Source organism: Salvia splendens, chromosome 13 (genome assembly GCF_004379255.2).
Source record: "Salvia splendens isolate huo1 chromosome 13, SspV2, whole genome shotgun sequence".
In the NCBI taxonomy this organism is placed as follows: Eukaryota; Viridiplantae; Streptophyta; class Magnoliopsida; order Lamiales; family Lamiaceae; genus Salvia; species Salvia splendens.
In genome coordinates, this window is record NC_056044.1 from 30,145,464 (window position 1) to 30,170,277 (window position 24,814).

Sequence of the window (24,814 nt, forward strand, 5' to 3'; positions counted from 1 at the left end):
ACATGAATTAAAATACATTCAAAGACATCATGTTTATATAAAACATAAGACAACACATAAAAAGTAGCTAAAATTCAAGATTGCGTATTTGAGAAATTTTCCCACAAATGATCAACTAATGCATTTCGAAGTTCTAGATGTGCATTTTTATTTCTTATTGCGGCATACCGAGTCAAGTACTCTTGAAATCGAACATCTTCATTTGTCGTCATCTCAACTTCTGGTTGTGGTGCGTGTCTAGCAACTTCGATTGGAGAACTCAGGTCACGTTCATCTTCAACTATCATGTTATGCAAAATTATACATGTAATCATTATGTCACGCAACACTTCTTTATCCTTCGTACTTCGATAATATCCTTCGTTTTGCATATCCTTCGTACTTCGATACTTCGATAATATAGGAGGTTCTGGTTTACCGGATTATTAGATTATGTTTTTCATTTTGTTATTGTAATATGTCGTTTGTTTTTATTTTAGTTCTATATCGTTGTAACGTAATTTCCATTTGTAGGACGTGTTATGTAATATGAGTACTTTTATTACTAAATATTGTACTATTATTTAATTTATTATATTATAATATTAAATACTAATATTACAATTCATATTCAATAAAATAACTAATACTCAATAAATTAACTATATTAATTCTACTACACCTAATTTTCCCATCTCGTAATTAACTATATTAATTCTACTAAACCTAATTTTCTCTCATCACCCATTAATTAGCCCATCTCGTAATTAACTATATTAATTCTACTAAACCTAATTTTCTCTCATCACCCATTAATTAGCCCATCTCGTAATTAACTATATTAATTCTACTAAACCTAATTTTCTCTCATCGCCGCTACCTTCTTCCATCTTCCCCTTCTCTGTAATTTCCCCTTCTCTCTCCCATCGCCGCTACTCTTCAATCTTCCCCTTCTTCCTTCTCTGTACATTTGATTTCATCTCCACATTCTTCACAAGTTCTTCAACCATCTACAACTCTCTATAATTAGGTAAGTAGTTTCTTCATCTAATTCTTCTTCTCCAATTTTCTGTTTCAGCATCTCTCAGCCCTCGGCCTTCTTCAAATATCATAAAAAAGAAAGGACTCAATTGCAATTTCTGGTAAGTTTTGCGTCGAGCTACAGTTCTACTGCAAACATGGAGTAGTACTGTTCACAAACGCAAAAAAAGGACAGATTTGGATGCGTTTTTGAGTATGGTTGGAGGTTGTTTTCACTGCAAATTTGCGTTTTGCAGTGGCGTTGGAGATGCCCTTACAAGATCCCACGAAACATCCAGTAATGGCAGTCATGAATTGCGTTAAATTTTTGGTTTAATATGCTTTCCTTTATTTATTCACTCTCTTTTGAAATAAAATATCTCATTTAATATCAATACATTAATACTAATTCAATACATGCTTCATAAATGTCTCCCATGTCCGGTCATTTTTGGCGTAGAAGAAATCGAGATGTTACCAAGCATTCACCTCAATGCTCGTTAGCGAGCATTTTCCAAGCATAAAGCTGATTTAGTCAGTATGTTTACGGCACGAACGTGCTCGATAAATTTGGCACGGGATGGAAGAGTTTATGGTAAAACCGATCAACCGATGAATGTTTCAATATAAAAGGGAATGAATTAAGGAAGAAAGGAAGCAAAGAAATGTGGAGGTGGGCTGAAAAGCCCAACAGCCGGTAATGGCAGTCCATGTGCAAAAGGAGCCCACAAAACAAGCACTAATAAATGCATTCACGTTTTCTGATTTGATCATTTATAACAGAAATCGCCAGTAGGAAAAAAAATTATACTACTATAAAACAAATCGTGTTTTTGTGAGTTAATTTCATTCTATCTCAATCTGTTGCGCTACCTGTTCATCTTCCTCTTCTCCTTCCCTCTTACTACTTTCTTCTGTTGTAATCCCAGAGGCTTCAACTGTTTTCGCAACCCATTCTCTCAAAGGATCTTCGTTTAGATCAAGCCTTAGAAGGCCTGCAAATATCCCTCCCACGAACGCAACCGGCTCCTACAATACAAACAACTTCTAATCATGACATCTACACATATTAGGGAATGGTGTTATAACACCTTATCAAATTAGAATCACCACATTCGCCATACCAACTACTTGCATACTTCTCCAAACATAAAATACAATGACATGCATACAACTTCTTCTCACAACAATTAAAATAATCTTCATCTCACAAACACCACAAACTTCTTTATAGAGATAATACAATTGAAAAGGTATTATTATACACCAGCAAGCTATTTTTATTCTTGCACTGCTGGGTATATGTTTGGTTTGACGATGGGCAAGTTTCAACGAGCAAGATCATTTTTCACCTTCATATGAAGAAAATACATATCCAAGAGAAGACATGTATCTCTAAGAGACACTATTGCCCATACTTATTTCAACATCCAAGATCGTGGAGCACATGGGTTCTATGTTACATGAAAACACAATTTTGTGGATCATCACATGTTGTGTAGCACCCGCTTTAATGCTCCAAAAGTAAGAAAGATAAATTTTAAGAGGGGGGAGAACAACTAATACAGTGTCATAAATTTAAGAAGCTCATCAAAAACAATTAGGATGATCAATGAAAAGATCAAAACCGGCAGACTAAGCAACTAAAATCAATTTAAAAGTCAGGCACAATCAATTCAAAAGGATGGAAACTCACTAGTACTGTGTATAACCGATCACTACACAAAAACTTGAGGCTAAATATAATGACATGAAAGCATGTCTAGGTAGATGCATGAAAAGCTACTACCAGAAACAATACTATAATCGGTATCACTTGATAAATAAAATGTGATTATAGCATATGGCTAAAGTAAAAAAGGAAAAATAAGAGTGTTATTCCTTCAATACAATATTCCATTGAAAGAACACCAGAAGCAAGAAACCAGGTTCAACACAATAGTTTTAGACATAAAATGTGAGACGATTGAGTAGGCTCACTCGTTTAATCGGATAATTAAACCATAGCTATAACATGTAACAGTTCGTTGGAATGAACCTGATCGGCTCAATATATTTATAAGAAAAGGTTAATTTGTCTGAAAATGGCTAAATTACCCATTTAATACCCAAATTAGAGGGGGGATAGTAGCTACATGAAGCAATTAAAGTAATATAGATAAACAGAAAGGAAATGATATTATATAGCTGGCAACACCGCGAGTATAGAGAAAAAAAACTGAAATCATAGAGAGATTAGCAAAAGGTGTAAACCTTAAGCGCCTCCTTGAGAATTGGCTGTTGTTCGGGATTGGGGAAAAAAGCCCTAACCTCAAACCCGCTCCTCCTGAAAGAGCAACCACGATCGGCAGAGCGGAATAGGAGGCGCTTCCCTCGCACACCTGCTTTCCAGCTGCTGCACTGTAACACGAAGCAATATCAGCATCAATTGATTGGAAAATGATCGATTGAATAACAATTCTGCGGCGAAATTTACCGTCGGCGGAGCTGTTAGTGATGGAAGCGCCAGTAAAGCCATCACTTGGCTAGGCTTCGTTGATTGAATAATTGAAATCTGTGTGTTTACTCTTCTGCCTTTGCTCTCGTCTCTTCGTCTCCAAAGAGTCACTCGCTCGTCCTTGCTTATCACTGAAACCACGTCATATCATTACTTTCTAATTTATTTTATTTTTCTGATTTTGTTTGGTTACTCTCCCTTAGATTTAAGTTTCTTCTTAATTAAAACCGTTAGATTTGATGGTTGGACGATCTGGATTAGAAGCCTACTTATGATTCCGTATGTGCATTATTAGGGCCATTTCGTGCATTATGTGGGCAAATTGGTAAATGTACATTGTTACAACCGCCCAAAAACGGCAGGTCCGAAATTCAAGCGTGATTTAGCCACTACCTTCCATCTTCTCTGCTCATTTCTCACGCCAAATCTCTCTCCCCTCAATATATCAACGCAATTCGTCTCCTCCACTTCCAGCCACTTTCAAAACCCTAGCCACCGCGGACAATCTCCACCGAACGTCGTTCGTCGTCTATTTCCCTGTCCAACATTCATCCACATATTGTGCAAGCATTTCCGGAAGTCGACGAAGAGGTGGGGTTCGAAGAAGTTTAATTTATGGGTTCCATCCAACGTTTATCCACGATTTTCGCCGCCTACCGCAACACCCAGTCGGCGTTTCACAAATTTTACCCCCCAAAAAAGGAACTTTTCAAAATCGTACTTCTTTGTGGTTAAGGTTGGCTCGCTAATTGTTTTTGTAATTATTGTGTGGGTTACAAATGTTTGTTGACCCATTTTATGGATGAAATCTCATAGGGGTCTGATTTTTTTGTTCGTTTCCCAGATTAATAATGACGAAAACAGGACGTCCTTCAACTTCACAATAATCGCAATCTGAAGGTGAGCATTCTATTTCAATAGCCTGTCGAATTACCGGGTGATTGCAACTGTATATTCAATGGGTGAATGTAGTATTTGTATGTTCATTAATTGATTGAATCTGTACATTACGTAGCTGTATATATGCATTATATAATTTGTTTTATGCGTCATGTGACTGCAGTTGTACATTGGTCAAAGAGTTAATGCAGTATTTGTATGTTCATTACTTGGTTGAATCTGTATATTACGTAGCTATATCTATGCATTATATATTCTGTTTTATGCATCATGTGACTGCTGGTAGTGCATTGGTGAAAGAGTGAATACAGAATTTGTATGTTCATTACTTGATTGAATCTGAACATTATGTTACTATTTCTATGCATTATATATACTGGTTTTTGCATAATGTGACTGCTGTTGTACAAAGGTGAAAGAGTGAATACAATATTTTTATGTTTATTACTTGATTGAATCTTTACATTAAGTTACTATTTCTATGCATTATATATCTTGTTTTTTTCATTATTTATGTAGTAGTTTACATTATTTGTCAAGTATTTGGCATTATTTGAATGCTTCCTGAGTGATGTGGGTGAAATGTTGAATGCAATATACTTATGTGCATTATTTGACTGAATCTGTACATTATGTAGCTAGTAGTTTACATTATTTACCATTTATTAGGCATTATGGGACTGCTTGTGTACATAAGTGAATGGTGAAAGTCATATTCCTTTGTGCATTATTTGATTGCTTCTGTACACTAGTTATCAAGTATTATACACTAGTTATCAAGTATTATACATTATGTGACTGTTGTGTACATGAGTGAATGGGTGAAAATCAGAACTCCCGAATCTGCTTGTATAATATTCCTTAGTGCATTATTTGATTGAATCTGTACATTATTAAACTAGTAATATACATTATGTATCGAATATTATGCATTATTTGACTGCTGTGTACATAGGTGAATGAGTGAAAGTCATATTTCTTTGTGCATTATTCCATTGCTTCTGTACACTATTTGTCAAGTATTATACATTATTTACCAAGTATTATGTATTAATTGACTGCTTGTGTAAATGGGTGAATGGTGCATTATTTAATGAAAATGTGACACAATATTGATAGCTTTCCATTTAAATAATGTTATGATGTTGTATGTTGGACAGCAGCGAAGCAGATGAGATTCAGGAACAATGAAGTGAAAAAAATCCCAGATAAATACCTAGAAAGCAGATGGATGAAGACGAATCTGTACATTATTAAACTAGTAGTATACATTATGTATCAAACATTATGCATTATTTGACCGCTGTGTACATAGGTGAATGGGTGAAAGTCATATTTCTTTGTGCATTATTTCATTGCTTTTGTACACTATTTATCAAGTATTATACATTATTTACCAAGTATTATGCATTAATTGACTGCTTGTGTACATGGGTACAATCACCACCGTATAAAATCACCAAAAAAACATCTCATCCAACATTTACATTATATATCATAAATGGTCCATTACAGAAACTAAAAAAACCATTATAGAGTAATATATGTACATTATGGGTATCACTAAAAACTACTTCCATACCCGAGATGATATATAAACCCTAGATGAATGAATGAAACACGTGGACTTTGGCGGCGGTTTTGTAACTTAATACAAACTACACCCTAGCCCCAAGGATTGCTAAACCCTTGGGGAATACATGAAACGTGCTCAGCAAACATTTACATTACAGATCATAAATCGTGCATTACTGAAAATAAAAAAGCCATTACAGAATAATATATGTACATTATGTGTATCGGTCAAAACTACTCCCTAGCCGAGATGATATCTGAACCCTAGATGAATGAGTGAAACTCGTGCATTCAATTGGTCATCCTCGTTCGACTTCGTCTTGCCTTCCCAATTGCAAACAACATAATACGAGGTTGTAATGTCGTCAATCTCTAGGGATTGAAATTTCTGACCGACGACAGGCTTCAACTCTGGAGAACAATCAGGTACAACCACAACTGTACAAAAACGAAAATAAAAACGGCTCAGCAAACATATACATTACAACTCATGTCTCGACCATTACTGAACATAAAACAACCATTATTTAGTATAATATGTGTAACATCCCGAATTATAGGGCTTGACGAAAGATTTGGTTATGTGATGAGGAATAGTAGTTAAGTTAAACTATAAAGCAGAAATTTAATACGAAATGTAGATTATGCGATTTTCGGCAATTTGTTATACCCACGTAAAATCGTAAATCGAAGCTAAGGGATAATAATTTTATAAAACTGAAATAGTAGTAGAATTTTAGTTTTATAAACATGAATTAAAATATGTTTATGTTCCTTTATTAATTATAGGTGTGTTGTATATAAGCACATATTTATTTGCATGTGATTGTTGAACCATAGGTTGCAAATATGAAAATACTACTTAAGAAATAAAAGTTTGGAAAAAGAAATGATCACGTAACATGTAATCAATTGTGTATACTTATATGTTCACTTATATTAATTTAAAAAAAGCTTATTCGTCTTTGGTGTTAGTACACGTGTGATGAGTGAATGCAAACAAGAGAAATACAAATAGCTTAGTCATAGATTATAATATATTTATTTGGTTACCTATGCTCCTAAGTCGGCAAGTAGTTTGTTTCGAGTATATATGATGCAAATGAGAGTTAAAAAAAAAAAAGAGGGAGATCGAGAGAATAATGGAATAAAAGCTCTTGAAATCAAGAGAAAAGAAAAAAAAAAGATATGTTCTTCTCGGGCAATCATATATGCACACATGGGATCAAGCGTTATAAATTATCAGATGATTCAACGAAGGAACCTATAGTTCGTTTTGGAGACAAAGGAGTGAACCTAGAAGATAGAGAAGTATCAAGGTGAAATATGATTATATTCATAAGCCTACGAGGTAGGATATCCTTACTATGAACTTTACTTCTCTGGTTTGAACTATGTGAACTAAATGTATAATAATGTGTTGTTCTATGTGATAATTGTATATATGTCATTAGAAGACACAAATGGAATTATTATGATATTTATAAACCTGATATGAAAGTTTTACAAAGAAATGGTATAAATATAATTATATGATGATGATAGAAATAATATGGTGTGAAATGTGATAATATGTGTTGAAGTGTGTATGAATCACGCTTTTAATTTTACATATATTATGTGGTTGATTGCTATATGTTGATTGTGGTGAATATTTGGGTTATATGGTGTGAACTAAATATGGTTATGCGTTATTTGATATTGATGGTGGAATACGATATGTATATGTGATTGGTGCAACAGATATATTTAATATGTTATATTCGAATTATTTGGTAGGATGAGATATGAATATGTGATTGATGAAATTGATATGTTTTGCATATGATATTGGAATTATATGAATCATTCGACTAAAGAGGATCTGTGACGGTCTTGCCCTGGATCTGAAATCACAGTGGACATATTGGGACCTTCGGGTCAAATCACAGTGGGACCTTCGGGTCAAATCATATTGGGACCTTCGGGTCAAATCACAGTGGGACCTTCGGGTCAAATCATATTGGGACCTACGGGTCAAATCATATTGGGACCTACGGGTCAATTATATTGGGACCTTCGGGTCAATCATATTGGAAATCCCGGGCAGATACCAGGACTGATCAGTCACAGAATAATAAAAAGGAATAGAGAGGCATATGTATATGGATATGAAATTGTTTATGATATGGGTTGTATATTATTTCTGATTATATGTATTTCGGTATATGAGTACCTTGGTGATCGTTATATGTGTTTGAAATGGGTTAACGTTTGCGATTTGTCTGCGTTGGTGTGTGGATAAGAATGTGACATAAAGTTATAAATGATTGAATGACTTTGGATATGGAAATAGGACGTATGACAGATTATGGGAAGTAATATGCTTATAAGATAAGAATAAGTGTGAATAAATAATAATTAGCTAATTGAATAAATTAAGGAATTATATGGAAAAATGAATTTTGTAAGTAAGTATATGAAGAATTATGTTATCTGGAAAACAAGGTGAACGTATAGATGTTGTAATAAAGTGATATGTGGTAATACAAGAAAAGAATGATGATATATGATGTCTTAAGAAATGACAACATGTGGAAGGCGATACGGAAATTAATATGTGTTGACGAGTAAAAGATTAATATAGTAAATTATTCAAGTGGGAAGTGCTAAGAATGAATGATTATAAGTAAAAGATAAATAATGTAAAAGTCTCAATATAGTTTAGATTAGAGAATTGATTTTCATAGTTTGGATATATCTACTGAGCTGTGGAAAGCTCACTCCTATCTTCTTTTACCCCCTGCAGGTTAGAGTTGATAGTATGTCAGTGTGGTTGCGCAGCTTTGCAATTTTTGGCGGGTCACTGGTAGTCCACATGGTTAAAAGTCGTGGCATGTTGTATAATAGTTCAATCTTTGATCTTCCGCTGGATAAATGTTAAGTTTTTAAATGTAATAGATTTTAATTGTGCTTTTTAAAGAAAATGGGAAAAATTTCAGTACGGGTTGTCGATACTGAAACGTGACATCCAGTATTCGGTGGGTTTACCTACCGGGTAAGGGGTGTTACAATATGTACATTATGTACATCAATCAAAACTACTCCCTAGCCGCGATGATATCTAAACCCTCGTTTAATAACTGAAACTCGTGGACTTTGGTAATGATTTTGTCAATTAGTACATACTACACCCTAGACCCAAGGATTGCTAAACCCTGTCGGAAAACAAGAAAAGTGTGTCGAACAATCAAACACGACAAAACTTGAATTAAACTGGTCAGTAAAAATGAACATTATAGATCACAAATCGTGCATTACAGAACCTAAAACGACCATTATATAATATAATATGTACATTATGTGTATCAGTTAAAAACTACTACCTAGCGGATATGATTTATAAACCCTAGATGAATGACTGATACTCGTGTACTTTGGCGACGGTTTGCTTAACTTATTACATACTACACCCTACCCCCAAGGATTCTTAAACCCTTGGGGAAAAGACGAAACGTGCGTCTATCTATCATACACGACCAAATGTAAATAAAACTGGTCAGAAAAAATGTACATTACATATAACAAATCATGAATTATAGATCCTAAAACAACCATTACATAATATAATACGTACATTACGTGTGTCATACTCGCGGTCCTTCGTACAGATTGTGTTTCACCCAATATACTACAACCCTAGCCCCCGGAAATCGGCAACCCTAGGGGAATGAAGAAAACCTAAACCCCACCATATCAAAACCTGGAAATCATGTTTCCATATAAACATAGTGAGATACGACGACCGGCTCATTAAACCTAATCATTGCCATTTACATATCATGCATTATATAGGCAATAACATCCATTATATATTCATATTGGTGAATTATTAAGACCTAAAGGAATGCATCATACTCGCGGTCCTTCGTAGAGTTTGTGTTTCACACAATATACTACAACCCTAGCCCCCAGAATTGGGGCAACCCTAGGGGAACTAAGAAAACCTAAACCCCACCTTATCAAAACATGGAAATCATGTTTCAAAATAAACATAGTGAGACACGACGACACAAAACACGAATTGCCTGCTCTACAACGAACGAATACTGTAACTGGTGTGGATTGAATTTAACATCTCCGATACGTAAACAATAACGGAAAGAGAAAAATTACCTTCTTCCATTATCGAGAGAACGATGACTGCCACAACGCCAACAACAGACGTTTATAATACTGAGCATGCGTCGACCAAAGCAACGCCGGTAACGGACGAGCGAAAGCGTGAAGAGAAGGAGTAGGGAGAGAGAATTATGGAGCGTGAGATGGGAAAAAAATCGCAAAAGATTTTTTAGGGAGCAAAAAATGGAAATTTCCTTAACAACCATATTGTTGATTCTCTCTATTGCCCTTTACGGTTTTAATATGGATTAAATTTAATGATTTCAGCAAATAAGTTAGGCCATAGGATTTGAGTAAATAAACGCATGAGATTTAGAAGGAGAAAGGAGAAATTATGGGAAAAGGAAATGAATACAATAAGGCTCTTTTTTAAAATAAATTCGATTTTAAGGGAAAAAATAAAAAAAAATTATATTATGTATTTTAATTTTTTTAGGATTTTAATTATGTGTTTTTTATTTTTTAGGATTTTAAATTGTAATTTTATTTTATTTAATGAAGTGTGTTTTTATTAAATTGAATTTGTTGGAAATAAAAATAAAAAAAGAAATTGAATGAATAGTTAAGGGATGAGATGGTTAAGAGATGGAGGGATGCATGTGTTGTCTCTTAATTAAGAGATGGAGTGAAAAGTACAGTGTGGCCATGAATAGTGAAAGAATGAGACGGTTAAGAGAGACGGATGCGGATGACCTAATTAGCTATTGGTCCCTATGAATATCAAATTTGATCATAAAAATTTACACAATGTAGTAAACTTCCAATGATTTGGAATTTCGGCAAAATTTGAGAGATTTTGAAACTAAAGTAAAGCACAAAACAATAGTATCATTTACACTCATTAAGAGCGACATTCATTTCTTACATTGACCTAAGTTTCAATTGAAAGTAGCAATTCAAATATTTAATGACTGAAAGTGTTTATGAGTTATACTACTGTATTTGTGTTATGCAAAGGTTCAATAAATTAATGTGTGCATGCGTTATACTAGTAAAGAAAGTGTCCCATGGGAGTCGGTTAAAATGATTAGTTACAAATGTTTTTTTTAAGTGTGCATGAGTTTTACTATTAAAAAAATTATAAGAAGATGTATTTAAATGATCAAATTACTAGGATAGTATGTATAGTCAAATGAAGGTTTGTTCGGTTTGCTAGATTATATCTTGAGACTAAAAAATATATTGTGTTTAGTTACCATGAGATTGAATCTCACAATTCAATCATAATTGAATAATTACGTGATAATTAGTCATAACAACCTCCTCTAACTAAAATAATCTCACAACTCAATCTTAACCTATATTGATGATTATTTTGTCTAATAAATCGAACCACCACCAAGTATATTAATACTCTATTCTTGGTCGGATCAAATGAGATATGTGAGCGTAATAGGGTTTGGTCATTAACATATAACAACTCTGATAGAGATCTGTTTAGGTATCTCCATTAGCTACATTCTGCCAATCACATATTTCAACCTTTTAAACATGTCTCTCATCAACGAACACAACGCTTACATATAGTTTCTACTTGTATCAATATCTCCGTTTCACCCTAATAAAATGGAATACTACTCCCTCTGTTCCATAGTAATAGAGTCATTTTGTCATTTTAATACGTTCCATAGTAATAGAGTCATTTCCATTTTTAGTAAAAGTCAACACATTTTTCCGCACCTACTTTACACTCTTTTACTTTATTCTCTCTTCATCTCTCTACCTTTTTTTCATTTTCCACTTTATTCTCCATTTACTTAACTCACCTAACACAATTTTTCTTAATCTCCGTGCCGAAAAGAAACGCATCAATTACTATGGAACGGAGGGAGTACTATTTTAAAATGCCCTCTCCCTCCAACCTCTCTCTCTCGCCCACACATTGACACACGCACGAGACTTGGGGGATCGGCTAACACCCAGAGTTACCCTCATTTCTAGACTCTTCATTTTTTAAAGTGACACAAGTGAGAATAGACTTACAAGGGAAGAAATGCAGGTCGTACACAATGAATGTTTAGTGGCTCAATGAGCGATTATAATAGTGCCCATTGTGCACATGGAAACAAGTGTTTGACAAAATAGAGAGAGGACAAAATATAGTGAGGATGAAAAAGGGGGAAGACTTATGTGAGAGTTGAGAGAAGAGGAAGGAGTAGTGGCACATTAACTAAAACAAATTGATGGTCAAAGTGAATTGGCAGTTGTTGACAAGTGTATAAACAAGTGCAAGTCAAAGTGGAAAGTAGTATATTGGAAGCTTTAGCTGTTTGTTGATGAGATGAACAATACAAAGAGTGGAGAATTGATCATTATAAAAAGAATAGTTGAGTGAAGCTCATAGAGAATGAGTTTCATAGTGGAAACTTGGAAGTTGGGGCATTTATTCTAATATATAATAATAATATAATGGAATAACTTGCGGAGGTACACTACATATTCTAGACGTGGTATGACAGGCAATGAGTCAACTAAGCCTGTTTGTCACTTGAATATTTTAGTTCCATACCACCTATGTATGTAACTTCATTCATTCTTTCCCAGGTTAGGATGAAAATGGGAGAAAATGATGGTAGCTACATGATGATGGTGATAATCACCATAGTTATTACCTTTGTCTCCTTGATTTGGTGGTTTGTTGCGACTAGAGGCGGAGGGAGGAGCAAGGGTAAGTTGCCTCCGGGGGGAAGAGGGTGGCCGGTGGTGGGGGACAGCATCAGCTGGTACAATGCTGTTGCGAGTTCCCATCCCCCAGCCTTCGTCCACAAGCAGGTCCGTCGCTACGGCCCAATATTCTCCTGTAGTCTCTTCGGGAAGTGGGCGGTTGCTTCTGCGGATCCTGCCTTCAATAAATTTGTTATGCAAAACGAAGGCAAGCTGTTCCAGTCGAACTACCCAAAATCCTTCAGAGATTTGGTGGGGAAGAATGGGGTGATTACTGCGCAGGGAGACCACCAGAGGAAGCTTCATTCCATCGCCTCCAACATGATGCGGCTTGAAAAGCTCAGGTTTCACTTCCTGCAGGATATTCAGATGGTTATCAGACAGATCTTCACCAATCTACACCTCAATCAGGTTGTCCCTCTTCAAGATGTTTGTCGCAAGCTAGCAATTAACTTGATGGTCAATCAACTCCTTGGAGTCTCCTCTGAATCCCAAGTCAATCACATAGCTCAATTGTTCTCACATTTTGTCGATGGCTGCCTCTCTCTTCCGATCAATTTACCAGGCTTCGCTTATCACAAGGCAATGAAGGTAATAATACTATATTTTCTTCTTCCTCTTCCTCTTCCCCTTCTTCTTCAACTCTTCTTCTTTTTTACATGCTTTCATTTCACCTCTTTCACCAGGCTAGGGAAAATATAATAAGCAAGATTAACACGACTATCGAGAGTCATAAAAGGAATTCCTCCTCAGATATTGGCAATGGTGTTCTGGGAAGGCTGCTAGAGGAAGAAAGCTTACCTGATGATGCTGTTGCTGACTTTATCATTAACCTTCTATTTGCTGGAAATGAGACCACAGCTAAAACCATGCTCTTTGCTGTTTACTTCCTCACACAATGTCCCAGAGCCATGAAGCAAATGCTGGTACCTGCACTGGATACATCGCAGCTCTATTTATGTACAAACACCAACACCATTTAATTACATCAAGTTTTCTACACAGGATGAGCACCAGAGCCTAAGGAGTGAAAGGGGTGAGGAGGAGATGCTTACCTGGCAAGATTACAAAGCTATGCCTTTCACTCAATGTGTGAGTCCTCTTTTAATCATCTATCACTATTACCTCACTCCAGTTTGGCACAAAACTCTTGCTATAATATATACCCTGGGTAAACAACCATTAATATTTCTCCAGGTAATTGACGAAACTCTACGTCTAGGAGGCATTGCCATTTGGCTCATGAGAGAAGCCAAAGAACAAGTAGAATATAAAGGTAATTAGTTCATCATACCATTTCTCCAAAGAGTTCACTCAGAAAGCTCAGTCAATTAAAAAATCACACCAAACTATTCCTACCACATGTGTCATACATTATCAAACCAACCAACTCTTGATTAGCACCTGGTTGCCCTTCCTGCAGATTATGTCATTCCAAAAGGAAGCTTTGTGGTGCCATTTCTTTCAGCAGTCCATTTAGATGAAAATGTCTACGGTGATCCACGTAGTTTTAATCCATGGAGGTGGATGGAACCAGAAAATCAGGTTATCCATCTCAGAGGCTTTACTAATTTCCTAATGTAGAGAGATAAATATAAGTCGTTAATATATTATAGTGTGCATAACATCAACAAAATACAGGAAAAGAGAAACTGGAGGAGCAGCCCATATTTTGCACCTTTTGGCGGAGGAGCTAGGTTTTGTCCAGGGGCAGAGTTGGCTCGCCTTCAGATTGCCCTCTTCCTACATTACTTCCTCACCACATTTAGGTATTTTGATCAATTCTCAATGGCGGCAAAACAAGATATTTATATCTTCAATCCTCTTTAAAATCATTGCTGTAATAAACAAAAAAAAACTGATATGAAACTACAGGTGGAGGCAGGTGAAGGATGACAACATGTCTTTTTTTCCATCAGCTCGATTGGTGAACGGATTTCAGATACAATTGAATAGAATAAGCCATGATCACCGCGTATCCACCTCTATCAACTGAACAAACAAACTATATTTGTTTGTTGTTCAGTATTCTTCTGGGGTCTGAGGAAGGCTCTTCATCTGTAAATTACCTTCAAATACATATGTATTGTTGTGGAAATGGATGTAAAAAATAATTTCTGCTCTTTATCAAACGAATACTGCAATACTATCAGTCTATTGGACAAGGATTTGCCAAATACACTGCCCAATAAACAAACTTCACAGGGATGTAGAAAAAAGAATAGGTTATCAACATGAAGGAATATGCAAGAACCTATAAGTTCAGTTACATAAAAAGTAACATTACCTGAGAGAAGACAAGGAAATGAAACAACTTTGTTGCTCCGGCCGATGATATTCAACATGAACATACATGCCAGTTCTGTGTTTCAATAAGATTTCCAGTTTCAGAATAACAGGAAAAGAAGGCTACTGAATCCACACTAACCTTGTGTTATGTGATATCAGCCTATTAAGTTCTACATGAAGTTTCCATGTTTTATCCCGGGATCAAAGACTTACAACTGGAAAATGATACAGAAACCAGACAAAAGTAACCCTTCAAAGCGACAAACAGAGATTTTTTTAAATGTGCTAAGTTAAATCTTCAAATATGCCAGCACAGTACTTGAACTCTAACTAGTGATGCAGTTGACATTCATTGAAGTAGCATGGTGCTTGGACGTGAAGGAATAATGATGATTGTTAAGCCATTCAAGAGTCAAGACTATTGCCTGAGACATCTCTCTCAGTACATCAAAGTTTAGTTGAAAAATAATTCTCCAAACAAGCATGCTCCATCCTAAACACATTCCATTTTATTAACTGAAAAAAGCACTCCAAGAAAATAATCATTGACACACAAGCTCTCATTTCATCAATACAACCAAAGCATAGAATTCTCATCATAGTTCTCCATTAGTTAAAAAATTGACCGAGAAGCTAATTGACCATCTTCTATGACTGAACTGCCAAATATGATGGGAATCAGTCAGAGGAGATGCAAAATACAGGTCTCACTTTTCACTTATGACCAGTACAATTATACATAGTTAAGAACTCTTTAATAAAGTAACATAAATGCAAAGTATAGTTTTATCTCTTGCACATGCAAAAATTCAACCTATCAGTTGATCAGCAGGAATGCCAACTTTCACCAGTAGTGTTCCCTGAACATTTGAGATGAGATATATGGCTTTAAAAATAAGCAAAACATCTAAAAAAACTCATCCACAGATACTTACATAAGAAAAAATAGAGTCCATCAGGCGTAGGCATCAGAAAACCATAGAGGAGTTACATAAATCAACCAAGTCGTTCCAGGAGTATTCCATCCTTTATATAATTGTACAGTTGCAGACCATATACTTATTCCAGTTCAAGATTCAAACACTTGTAAGTGACATGGGCATTATGAAAACTAAATCAGAAACATGTCTTTGTAGTTAGTGTGTAACCTGATCAAGAGAAGACAATGAACACAGGCATAGGCCAGAAAATAAAAGGTGCGAAACAATTTCTTTTATTGTCTACAATCTTACACGAATTGGGCATCTGAATCAAGCAAACAACAGCTACAAACAGCACTCTGAATTCTAAATACAAACACTGGATATAGAACTTATCAATACCAGCTGCACGAACAGGAAAATCACAACGAAATTAACAGAAGCAAACACCGTAATTCCATGTCTGCTAGTGCTAAGAGGGTGACAAAAGGAGATGAGGAGTTGTCTGTCATGTCCTTCAAAAAACACAAGCAACCAACCAACCAACCAAACGCAGCACAACTTATGAGGGGACTTAGGGTACAAATTCATATGCAATATTGACAGTGAGCGAATCATTCATTAGCAAGATCAAACAACAACAACATCATCAGCACTACAGGCGGCAAGATTAGGTTCTCATGTTCAATTGGCGTCAGCATCCCTTCGTTGTTCAGACGACTGAGGAGGAGGACCGGAGAGGGATGCCAGCAAATTGAGGTGATGGCCCTGTACTTGAGCAATGGGCAAGTAATTCCCAACCCTAGCCGCGGAGGCCTCGCCAATTCCCAACGGCTGATGTTGCTGCAGAAACCTCAACGAAGCTGAATGATGCTGTTGCTGTTGATGCTGCTGCTGATGGTGGGAATTATTCGAAGCAGCAACCACCATTTCAGGGGGAGGAGCTGCGAAGCTCCAGACCTGCCCGAAATCGGTCCGGGCAGGTAGAGCCCAGAAGCCTCCAGCAGCGATGGTGGGGCCAACAGAAGCAGAGACAGAGGTGACGTCATCTTTGGAGAGGTGCTGGTGGTGGTCGTCGTCGTCGGGGCGGAGGCGCTTGCCGAGGATGAAGGGGGTGGGGGTTAGGAGCGAATGCGCAAGGGGCTTATGGTCGAGAGCAGCGGAGAGGGAGGAAGAGGAGGAATTTCGGGCGGAGGGGGAGACGGTGGAGAAGCTGGCTGGAGTGGTGCCGGTGCCGGTGGCGGCGATGATGGAGGGCTCGGCCTGGCGGAGGAGCCACTCGATGGTCTGGCCGTCGGACTTGTGGCCTAGCTCGCGGGTGAGCTGGAAGACGCGGGCGGCGCAGATGATCGGCATGCGGATGCGGCGGCCGCGGCCGTCCACCTTGCTGTGGCGGTCCTTGGCGGGGGGTTTTTTGACGGGGGCGGGGACGGTCTGGAGCTGGAGATGGCGCTGGGAGGGATCGACAATGGAGGCGTCGGCGGCCGACGTAGACATAGTGAGGAGGAAGGTAGGGTTTTGGAGAATTGGGGGAAAAATGAGTGAGGAGAAGAGGGAGTAGAGAAGAGAGCGGTAATGATTGAGGGCAGGAGCTGGTGGAGACAGGCGGAGGGCACATGGGTGGTGGGCTCCACCTTCCTTACGTACTCGCACTCTCCCAGCTCACTCTCACTCACTCTTTCTCTCTCTCCTAAAATTCCTATTCTTCACGCGCCTCCTCTTTTGGGAAAACTCAGTCAACTCACTACAATAATTATCTTTGTTTTTCAATTAATGCTAACATATAGGATGAGAGAATAAATGAAATGCATAATAGAAGCAAAAGAATATTATAGTTACTAACTAGCATGTATTCCTTCTCATTTCATTTAAAACATTTTATAATTATCACCACATTTTATTTGTACTATTAAGTAGAGGGTGTTTTTTTAATAATATGTCACTTTGAGTAAGATATTTTCGTTATAAAAAAAAGGGAGTAAGATTTTTTCGTTAAAAAAAATGTGTGACTTTGAATAAGATGTAATGAGTTTTTATTGGATAAATTAGAGTGATAATTATTTTGAATTCATTAAGTGATTAATTTAAAATATAAAATTTACTTTCTTTGTTTTATTGTAGGTGAAATTTATGTTGAACATAATAATTAAGAAATGAGTGTTTTGTGTGTTCAACTATGAGATATGAAATGAGAGTAAAGCACATGAGCATAAAGACAAAAAAAATGGAGTAATAGAAATTGAATGTGTTAGATTTTTATTTTAGAAAAATAACTCAAACGGCCAAAAAGATATCCTTTACTTCCCATTTCGAATTCGCCAACAAGATATATGTACTAACATTCTTCATAATCCTTTTAAATGGTAAAAAGTTAAATGAAAACACTTAAAAATTGTCTACAAATTATGACTTGAGTTATTAAGTGAACAATGCAGATATGTACAAGCTATTTTGATAATATTTTTAAGTTTCGAACTAAAAGGTCACAATAAGTTCAAAGTTTGAATGATAATTTAAAATGACTTTACAATTAAATTAAAATAAGTTAATTTAATAGTATTAGTAAGCTGGTGTAGGCCGTGTAGGGGCCGGGCCCGGCTATAAATAGGTAAAATAAGTGGTCCTTAAACAAAAGCAGAAATATTAAGGAGGGATGGGGCCAATGAAAATGCAATCCATACAAAAACTAATTTATCATCAGAATTTAGTTCTGCATTTTTAGTTTTCAACTTGTTTATTCACTGACTGCTTCACTTGACCTATGTAGTCAAGTCAACGTCAACACCTATAGATATCTAGTTGAAGCCTCAGAGCCGACCTACAATTAGTCGATGAAAATCGAAAACTCCATTAAATTATGATTTAAGGGCCAACATCTACCTCATTTTCTTTCTTCTTATGTGATCCGGTGACAATAACTTACGTTACACCATTTCTACATTCCAACGATAGCAACGATCTTATACACTATGCATGACCCACAAATTTCATTTCGTTAATCCACAACTGCCTATATTGAACAATCTATTGGATGCAATTACCTTTTTCTACATGTGTATTCCTCTATATTACATTCTTATTTATGAACTAAAGTCTTGTAAATTTAATTACTATAACTAAAATTTACTAAGCATAATTATATTGGGAAGCAACAAAATAAGTCACATTCAGATATAGACATAGTAGGTGGGAAAAGGCATGAGCCGTAATTTATTTGGTTACACACTAAAAATGTGTGATAGAAATGGTATAGAATCTCAATAATTGGCATTCCAGCAACAAATTTGATGGCCTCCACCCTCATAATAATAGTTTATTTGAAATTAGCATGATTCTATAATATTTCAATAACATTAGATTATGATGGACATTCGTATCTCTAATACTGTCTTTATACCTCTCATTACGGCTGTCTTATTATATCAATTATTTGGTATTAGGTAGCTTATATGTATGTGGAAAGGGAAAATGATTGCTACAAACAAAATCCCCAATATTGAGGCATTCATTAAATCAATCATCATGATACCTTTGGTCACTTAATATCACGATTAATTGACTTGAGATAGCTCACAGCTTGATACTCACTTTGTCCAAAAAAATTAGTTCATTTATCAGTTCAGAGAATTTTTAATAAATTGCTTTTTTTCTATTTTTGGTAAATGAATCTTTTATAGTATATGTAAAAAATAGACTCATATTCAACAAATCATTTCACACCCACTTTCTTCGTATTTCTTAAAATTTGAATGGTTGCATCTAGTTAAAAGGAACTTAGATCATGGACGAATATAGCGTTAAATTTGACCAACAATTATCCAAAATTAATATTTTCAGATAGGTAATCAGACTAATCTTACGTCACATTATCTCGATCTTATTTGATCTATCAAACCGAGCAATACCAAATCACAATCCAATCCAACCCTCAGTGGGCTACATTTCTGGACCCACAGTATTGGGCCTCCCCTTTTTTTCTTTTCCGCGAGTATCATACAAAAATCCATCTTCATTTGCAAATTCGATCAAACAAAATCCAGAGCCGCCCTAGCTCGCTCTAATTCTGCAAATTTCCAGAATTCGACAAATTATTGATCGAGGTTCCACCGGAGATGGCTGGAAGAGAAGTTCGCGAGTACACAAATCTGACTGATCCTAAAGGTACCTCCAATTTATTTTCTGATGTATATTTCTTTCATTTTTTCGGATTTTTCGGATTTTCGGATTTTGCTGGGAGGGATATATGCAGATAAGAAGTCGGGGAAGGGGAAGGACAGAATAGATGACGAAGAAATTACCTTCCAGCGCATGGTTGCCAAGGTTAGAGAATCCTCATTCTCCTTTTTTCAAACGGTTAATTCGAAGGAATTAAATTTATCGTCGATTAAATTGCTTTTCTTATTGTAATTTGTATCTCTTCAATAAATGAGCTGTTTCGTGCTAGTGGATTTACTGCATAACTGCCTGTTTGAATTGAAGATGTTAGGAGGAAAAAAATGGCTGTGCCTCAGAAGGAAAATCTAATCATCAGTTTTAGTGACATAAGCTAGCATTATATTGATGTGGCTGCATTTTGGAGCTTTTGAGTTGTTTCCTGTAACTTTCAATTTCGATTAGTTTTCTGATAACACGCCCCGGCAGGGATATTGGCTTTTTCCGGGTGGGTGCTTGATAAGTGCAGATGCAAGAGGTTGCTGGGGAACGTGGAGGCTACCTTCATGGTCGAGGCGGTAGAGATTCTATGCTCTTTTTTCATTTATGAAATTTAATTCGTGTTGGCCGGTCAATGCACTTGCTTTCATGAGGTCAGTTGTAAGGTAGGTATCATTGCTTGTTGAGCATTGCTTAGTGTAAATGTGCAGCTTTGGACAGCGACGATTTGCTTTATCTAAAGGAGCAAATGGAAGCGGAGGAAGATGCAGAACGCCTTCTACGGCGTACAGAGAAACGAGCATTTGCTGCATTTAAAATATCCTTGAAATTTCTCTGGGGGTTAACAAATAGTAGGCTCAAGACAATCTGTTGACTGTTTCTCTTTTTTATATTTCGCTTTTTTAGAAATGTGTTTTTTTGTTGCTCCTCATGCTTTTCCTTGACCACTAATCACAAGGCTGTGGCAGAAACTGCCCCAGCTTCAGTTCCCTTGCCACTTAGAGTGGAACCCAAGCCAAAAAGTGGAATCAGGTAAACTCTCTCTATGTATATGTACTTAAAAAACTATTGTTTTTGCGTTTCCAATTCCATCTGATATAAAGTTTCTATATGCTCAGGCAGCAAGACTTGCTCAAGAGAGTGGTGGCAGTGAAGGCAAAGACGCAGGGTGTTGCTGCCCCTTCCGAGGTAGATCCATCCAGTGAAGCTTCGAATCAACAACCATCTAAAAAACATCGACCCTCGAATGATCACGATCTGGAGAAAGACAAGTCTTCGACCAGTTCCAACATAGTGGGAGACGAGGCGAAATCTGATAACCCAGTTAAGAGTCTGTTGGCAGCATATGAAAGCTCTGATGATGAAGATGACTGATGCATGAAATAATGTCGTTTTCCTTTTACGGTAACGCTATGTATCTCTCGTGCATTTGATACTCTGCACGGCCTTAGTTATATAAGACGTTAAGTAGAATCTACAAGCTCCCTTGTAAGAGTCCTTTCTTCAGCTGTCTTGAAAGAGACAGAGAGAAGCGAATATTGTTGTTAACGGAGAATATGTTTTTGACCACATTTGTAGACATTCTTGTGAGGAATCTAAATATCATCTGCCAAAATATATGGGCTTTCAACAACATTTTCCTTGTTAAAATCTCTTGATTTTGTAGTTAAGCTGTCAACAGCAATGTATTTTTTCTCTCTCCCACGTCGCTAAGAACGTGGGTTTTTTTAATCTTGCCTCTTACCAACCCATTTTCCTTATCTGACAATGTCCGATGCTTTGTCCCTCTCAATCTCCCTATGAAGAAATCAATCACCATCTTGATCATTTCTGTGTTGATCCAATGTGTTACTGGGTTGGAGACGAACGAATTCTTCCCAGACGAACGCAATGCTTTGATCCAATTGAGGGATCTTGTCACGTCGTCCTCAAACATGCATGTGAACTGGACGGAGCGAGCATGCATCAGCGCAAACCAGAGCATCTGGGCGGGCGTTGCCTGCTCGGATTGGCACGTGACACATCTGGTCCTCGAAGGAATCCAGCTCACTAGTTCTCTCCCTCTCCCACCTATGCTGTTCCAAAACCTTACATTCTTGACCAAACTCAGCTTCACAAACAACTCCTTGCACGGCCCTCTTCCCGATCTCACCAACCTAGTGCACCTCCAGTATGTGTTCCTCTCCAAGAATAACTTCTCAGGGTCCATACCCTCCACCTACATTGATCTACCCGAGCTAACCAAACTCGAGCTACAAGAAAACGAACTCTCGGGTCAAATCCCACCTTTCAATCAGCAAATGCTGATCGCCTTCAACGTCTCTAGTAATCAGCTCGGAGGGCCAGTCCCTCAGACCCGCGTCCTCCAAAGCTTCCCTGAAAGCTCCTATGCTAACAACTTGGGTTTATGTGGATCCATCCCAGGAATGAGTCCTTGTCCTTTCGCTCCTGCCCCCGCTTCGTTTCAACCACCAGCAAGGGCCGATGGTGGCCTCCAACCGTGGAGCATTGCTGAGATCGCAGCCACAGCTCTACTCGTTGGTCTGTCTGTACTCTGCTGTTACATCAGAAAAGCTAAAGAGAAAGATGAGCCAGAAGTAGTAGGTATAACATATACACATACATGCCATTCGATTATCATATTTACTTGTGATTAAAGGACATAACTAATCTTATCTTTTATCCGGTTGTCCTTTTCACTTTTTCATGTAATTTTGTGTAGATCTCAAGTCTTCTGGCAGGAGGAGTGTCGGCCGCCCCCTCCCGCCCTTTTTATCAAGAATTATAAAAGCAGTTGAACTTATGCTAATATTTTTTTCTGCGTTCGCCTCTCGATGAATGTATGTAGGAGAAGTTTACAAAGAAAAGGCGGATGACTCGGAGACAAGTATGAAACTGGAGTTCTTGGAGAGGCCGGTGTTTGAGTTGGATGATCTGCTGAGGTCGGCGGCAGAGGTGATCGGGAGGGGGAAGCTGGGGACGACGTACAAGGCGGTGCTGGATTGCGGCTCTGTGGTGGCGGTGAAGAGACTGGAGAACGTGAAGGCGACGAGCAACAAGGAGTTTGCACAGCAGATGCAGGTGCTGGGAAACATCAAGCACCATAACTTGGTAGAGATCATCTCCTTTTACCATTCCAAAGAGGAGAAGATCATCGTCTACGACTACATGGATGATCAAAGTTTGTTCAGCATGCTACACGGTAATTACTGTTAATAATTAATTAATTAATTATATTTTCATCCATATGTTTAGTAAGTTTCTTTTTAAAAAATCAGCTCCATTTTCCACTAACTCATTTTACTTAATATATTTTCCACTAACTCATTTTACTTAATATCAAATTTAGATATTTGTACCTCATCGGAATAAGGAAATTAGTCTAATCCCGTCAATTTCCATCAAGGATTGGATTAGGAATAGACATAATCATATTTATTTTTTCACTTTTGTTATTTTGATAAATAAGTTTCACATTCTACTAACCCATTTTATTTACTTAATAACGACAGAGAGTCGAGGCATAACACTCGACTGGACCAGCCGCGTAACCATCATCAACGAAATCGCCACCGCGCTGGGGCACCTCCACCGCAGCTCTGCCTCCCACGGCAACCTCAAATCCTCGAACGTCCTAATCCACACTGCCGCCGGCACCACCACGCCGCCGCGGGTGAAGCTGACGGACTACGGCCTGCTGGGGATCGCGCCGCCGCAAATGCTCGCGGCCGGGAGGACTCCGGAGGCGGTGGCCGGGAAGAGGTTAAACCCGAGGGCGGCCGACGTGTACTGCCTGGGCATCGTGGTGCTGGAGATGGTGATGGGCCGGGCGGCCAAGGCGGCGGAGAGTGGCGGCGGCGGCGGCGATGATCTGTCAGGGTGGGTGAGATAGGCCGTGAGCATCGACTGGTCGACTGATATAGTGGATATGCAGATTGTCGGGGAGAGGGAAGGGTATGGGGATATGCTGAAGCTCACGGAGATGGCGCTGCAGTGTACGGATCAGTCGCCGGAGATCAGTCAAGTTCTTACCATGATACAAGACATCATCGTATAATGTTAACCTTAACACCCCATTCATTCTAGTATTTCTTTTAACTTGTCAAATAAATTACTACTTCTATCATAGTATATGGTTAAATTCTGGTTCGTCTCACACTTTTTTTAATCTGAAATAATATAAACTTATAAAGGGTTAATTACCTATAAAATCATAGAGTTTGGTTAAATTATGATTTGTTTTATACTATCTTTTAAAATTCGAATGATAAGTTAAATTATGATTTGTTTTATACTATCTTTTAAAATTCGAATGATAAATTTCGATGCTTAAAATTTTCTCATATGTCCAATGATAATTTTTTTTCGAGGCGAATGTGATGCTAAATTGATGTACATGTTAGTATTGTCAATTAATAATGACATAAATGTGATAACTTAGATGATTCAACGGCATAATTTTGAGCTTAAGTCAAATTTAGTTAAATAGGACAATTGAGAATTTTTAAAACTCCATGATTTGTCATTCAAATTCTAAAAGGTCCAAGATAAACTAGAATCTTTGCAATTTTATCGGCAATTTATGTAGCAGTTGATTTAAAATACGCAGACAAAGTTGTGTTGGTAAAAAGACTACATCTACTTAAGTTCGAAAATA

General features: G+C 37.3%; 4 protein-coding genes, 2 long non-coding RNA genes and 1 pseudogene across 10 annotated transcripts; 4 read left to right on the top strand and 3 right to left on the bottom strand.

The window, feature by feature from the left end:
* Positions 1 to 1,734: 1,734 nt before the first annotated feature.
* LOC121760075 (UPF0426 protein At1g28150, chloroplastic) lies at positions 1,735 to 3,641 on the bottom strand. The gene is made up of 3 exons (XM_042155678.1): positions 3,476 to 3,641; positions 3,253 to 3,399; positions 1,735 to 2,028 (listed from the first exon to the last, which is right to left on the bottom strand). Exons 1-3 carry the CDS (start codon positions 3,515 to 3,517, stop codon positions 1,846 to 1,848), a joined length of 372 nt encoding a protein of 123 aa, XP_042011612.1. The 5' UTR covers positions 3,518 to 3,641; the 3' UTR covers positions 1,735 to 1,845.
* Positions 3,642 to 4,160: 519 nt separating this feature from the next.
* Positions 4,161 to 5,659, top strand: LOC121760077. Its single transcript, XR_006041818.1, has 3 exons — positions 4,161 to 4,232; positions 4,341 to 4,396; positions 5,557 to 5,659. It is a non-coding gene; the product is annotated as an uncharacterized LOC121760077 (long non-coding RNA).
* Positions 5,660 to 12,403: 6,744 nt separating this feature from the next.
* On the top strand, positions 12,404 to 16,651 carry LOC121762081 (abietadienol/abietadienal oxidase-like). Of its 2 annotated transcripts, XM_042157849.1 has the most exons (7): positions 12,406 to 13,387; positions 13,483 to 13,722; positions 13,802 to 13,888; positions 13,994 to 14,072; positions 14,220 to 14,341; positions 14,438 to 14,565; positions 14,672 to 16,651. In XM_042157849.1, the coding sequence occupies exons 1-7, from the start codon at positions 12,647 to 12,649 to the stop codon at positions 14,790 to 14,792; spliced, it is 1,518 nt and encodes a 505-aa protein (XP_042013783.1). In that variant the 5' UTR covers positions 12,406 to 12,646; the 3' UTR covers positions 14,793 to 16,651. The 2 variants fall into 2 exon arrangements, with proteins under 2 accessions (XP_042013782.1, XP_042013783.1); XM_042157848.1 differs by having other exon boundaries at positions 12,404 to 13,387; positions 13,802 to 14,072.
* Positions 13,343 to 14,616, bottom strand: LOC121762084. Its single transcript, XR_006042159.1, has 4 exons — positions 14,475 to 14,616; positions 13,852 to 14,371; positions 13,598 to 13,731; positions 13,343 to 13,483 (listed from the first exon to the last, which is right to left on the bottom strand). It is a non-coding gene; the product is annotated as an uncharacterized LOC121762084 (long non-coding RNA).
* On the bottom strand, positions 16,276 to 17,595 carry LOC121762082 (transcription factor TCP7-like). Its single transcript, XM_042157850.1, has one exon. The coding sequence runs from the start codon at positions 17,500 to 17,502 to the stop codon at positions 16,690 to 16,692; it is 813 nt and encodes a 270-aa protein (XP_042013784.1). The 5' UTR covers positions 17,503 to 17,595; the 3' UTR covers positions 16,276 to 16,689.
* A 2,411-nt stretch (positions 17,596 to 20,006) lies between these two features.
* Positions 20,007 to 21,790, top strand: LOC121759923. Of its 4 annotated transcripts, none has more exons than XM_042155500.1 (6): positions 20,007 to 20,166; positions 20,255 to 20,325; positions 20,687 to 20,735; positions 20,868 to 20,974; positions 21,113 to 21,189; positions 21,276 to 21,790. In XM_042155500.1, the coding sequence occupies exons 1-6, from the start codon at positions 20,118 to 20,120 to the stop codon at positions 21,529 to 21,531; spliced, it is 609 nt and encodes a 202-aa protein (XP_042011434.1). In that variant the 5' UTR covers positions 20,007 to 20,117; the 3' UTR covers positions 21,532 to 21,790. The 4 variants fall into 4 exon arrangements, with proteins under 4 accessions (XP_042011434.1, XP_042011433.1, XP_042011435.1 ...); XM_042155502.1 differs by having other exon boundaries at positions 20,096 to 20,166; positions 20,647 to 20,735; XM_042155499.1 differs by having other exon boundaries at positions 20,016 to 20,325.
* A 141-nt stretch (positions 21,791 to 21,931) lies between these two features.
* On the top strand, positions 21,932 to 24,226 carry LOC121759925 (annotated as a pseudogene).
* Positions 24,227 to 24,814: the final 588 nt, after the last annotated feature.

What these genes read in the sequence shown, in the direction of transcription:
- LOC121762081 (XM_042157848.1), top strand. Translation starts at nt 12,647, where the DNA reads ATGTATGTAACTTCATTCATTCTTTCCCAGGTTAGGATGAAAATGGGA. An exon ending in CTTATCACAAGGCAATGAAG is followed by an intron (nt 13,388 to 13,482) that starts GTAATAATACTA and finishes CTCTTTCACCAG; the next exon opens with GCTAGGGAAAATATAATAAG. An exon ending in TACTTCCTCACCACATTTAG is followed by an intron (nt 14,566 to 14,671) that starts GTATTTTGATCA and finishes ATGAAACTACAG; the next exon opens with GTGGAGGCAGGTGAAGGATG.
- LOC121760075 (XM_042155678.1), bottom strand. Translation starts at nt 3,517, where the DNA reads ATGGCTTTACTGGCGCTTCCATCACTAACAGCTCCGCCGACG. An exon ending in CACTAACAGCTCCGCCGACG is followed by an intron (nt 3,400 to 3,475) that starts GTAAATTTCGCC and finishes TTCGTGTTACAG; the next exon opens with TGCAGCAGCTGGAAAGCAGG. An exon ending in TTCTCAAGGAGGCGCTTAAG is followed by an intron (nt 2,029 to 3,252) that starts GTTTACACCTTT and finishes TTTGTATTGTAG; the next exon opens with GAGCCGGTTGCGTTCGTGGG.
- LOC121759923 (XM_042155499.1), top strand. Translation starts at nt 20,188, where the DNA reads ATGTATATTTCTTTCATTTTTTCGGATTTTTCGGATTTTCGGATTTTG. An exon ending in GAGCATTTGCTGCATTTAAA is followed by an intron (nt 20,975 to 21,112) that starts ATATCCTTGAAA and finishes ACCACTAATCAC; the next exon opens with AAGGCTGTGGCAGAAACTGC. An exon ending in AAGCCAAAAAGTGGAATCAG is followed by an intron (nt 21,190 to 21,275) that starts GTAAACTCTCTC and finishes CTATATGCTCAG; the next exon opens with GCAGCAAGACTTGCTCAAGA.
- LOC121762082 (XM_042157850.1), bottom strand. Translation starts at nt 17,502, where the DNA reads ATGTCTACGTCGGCCGCCGACGCCTCCATTGTCGATCCCTCCCAGCGC.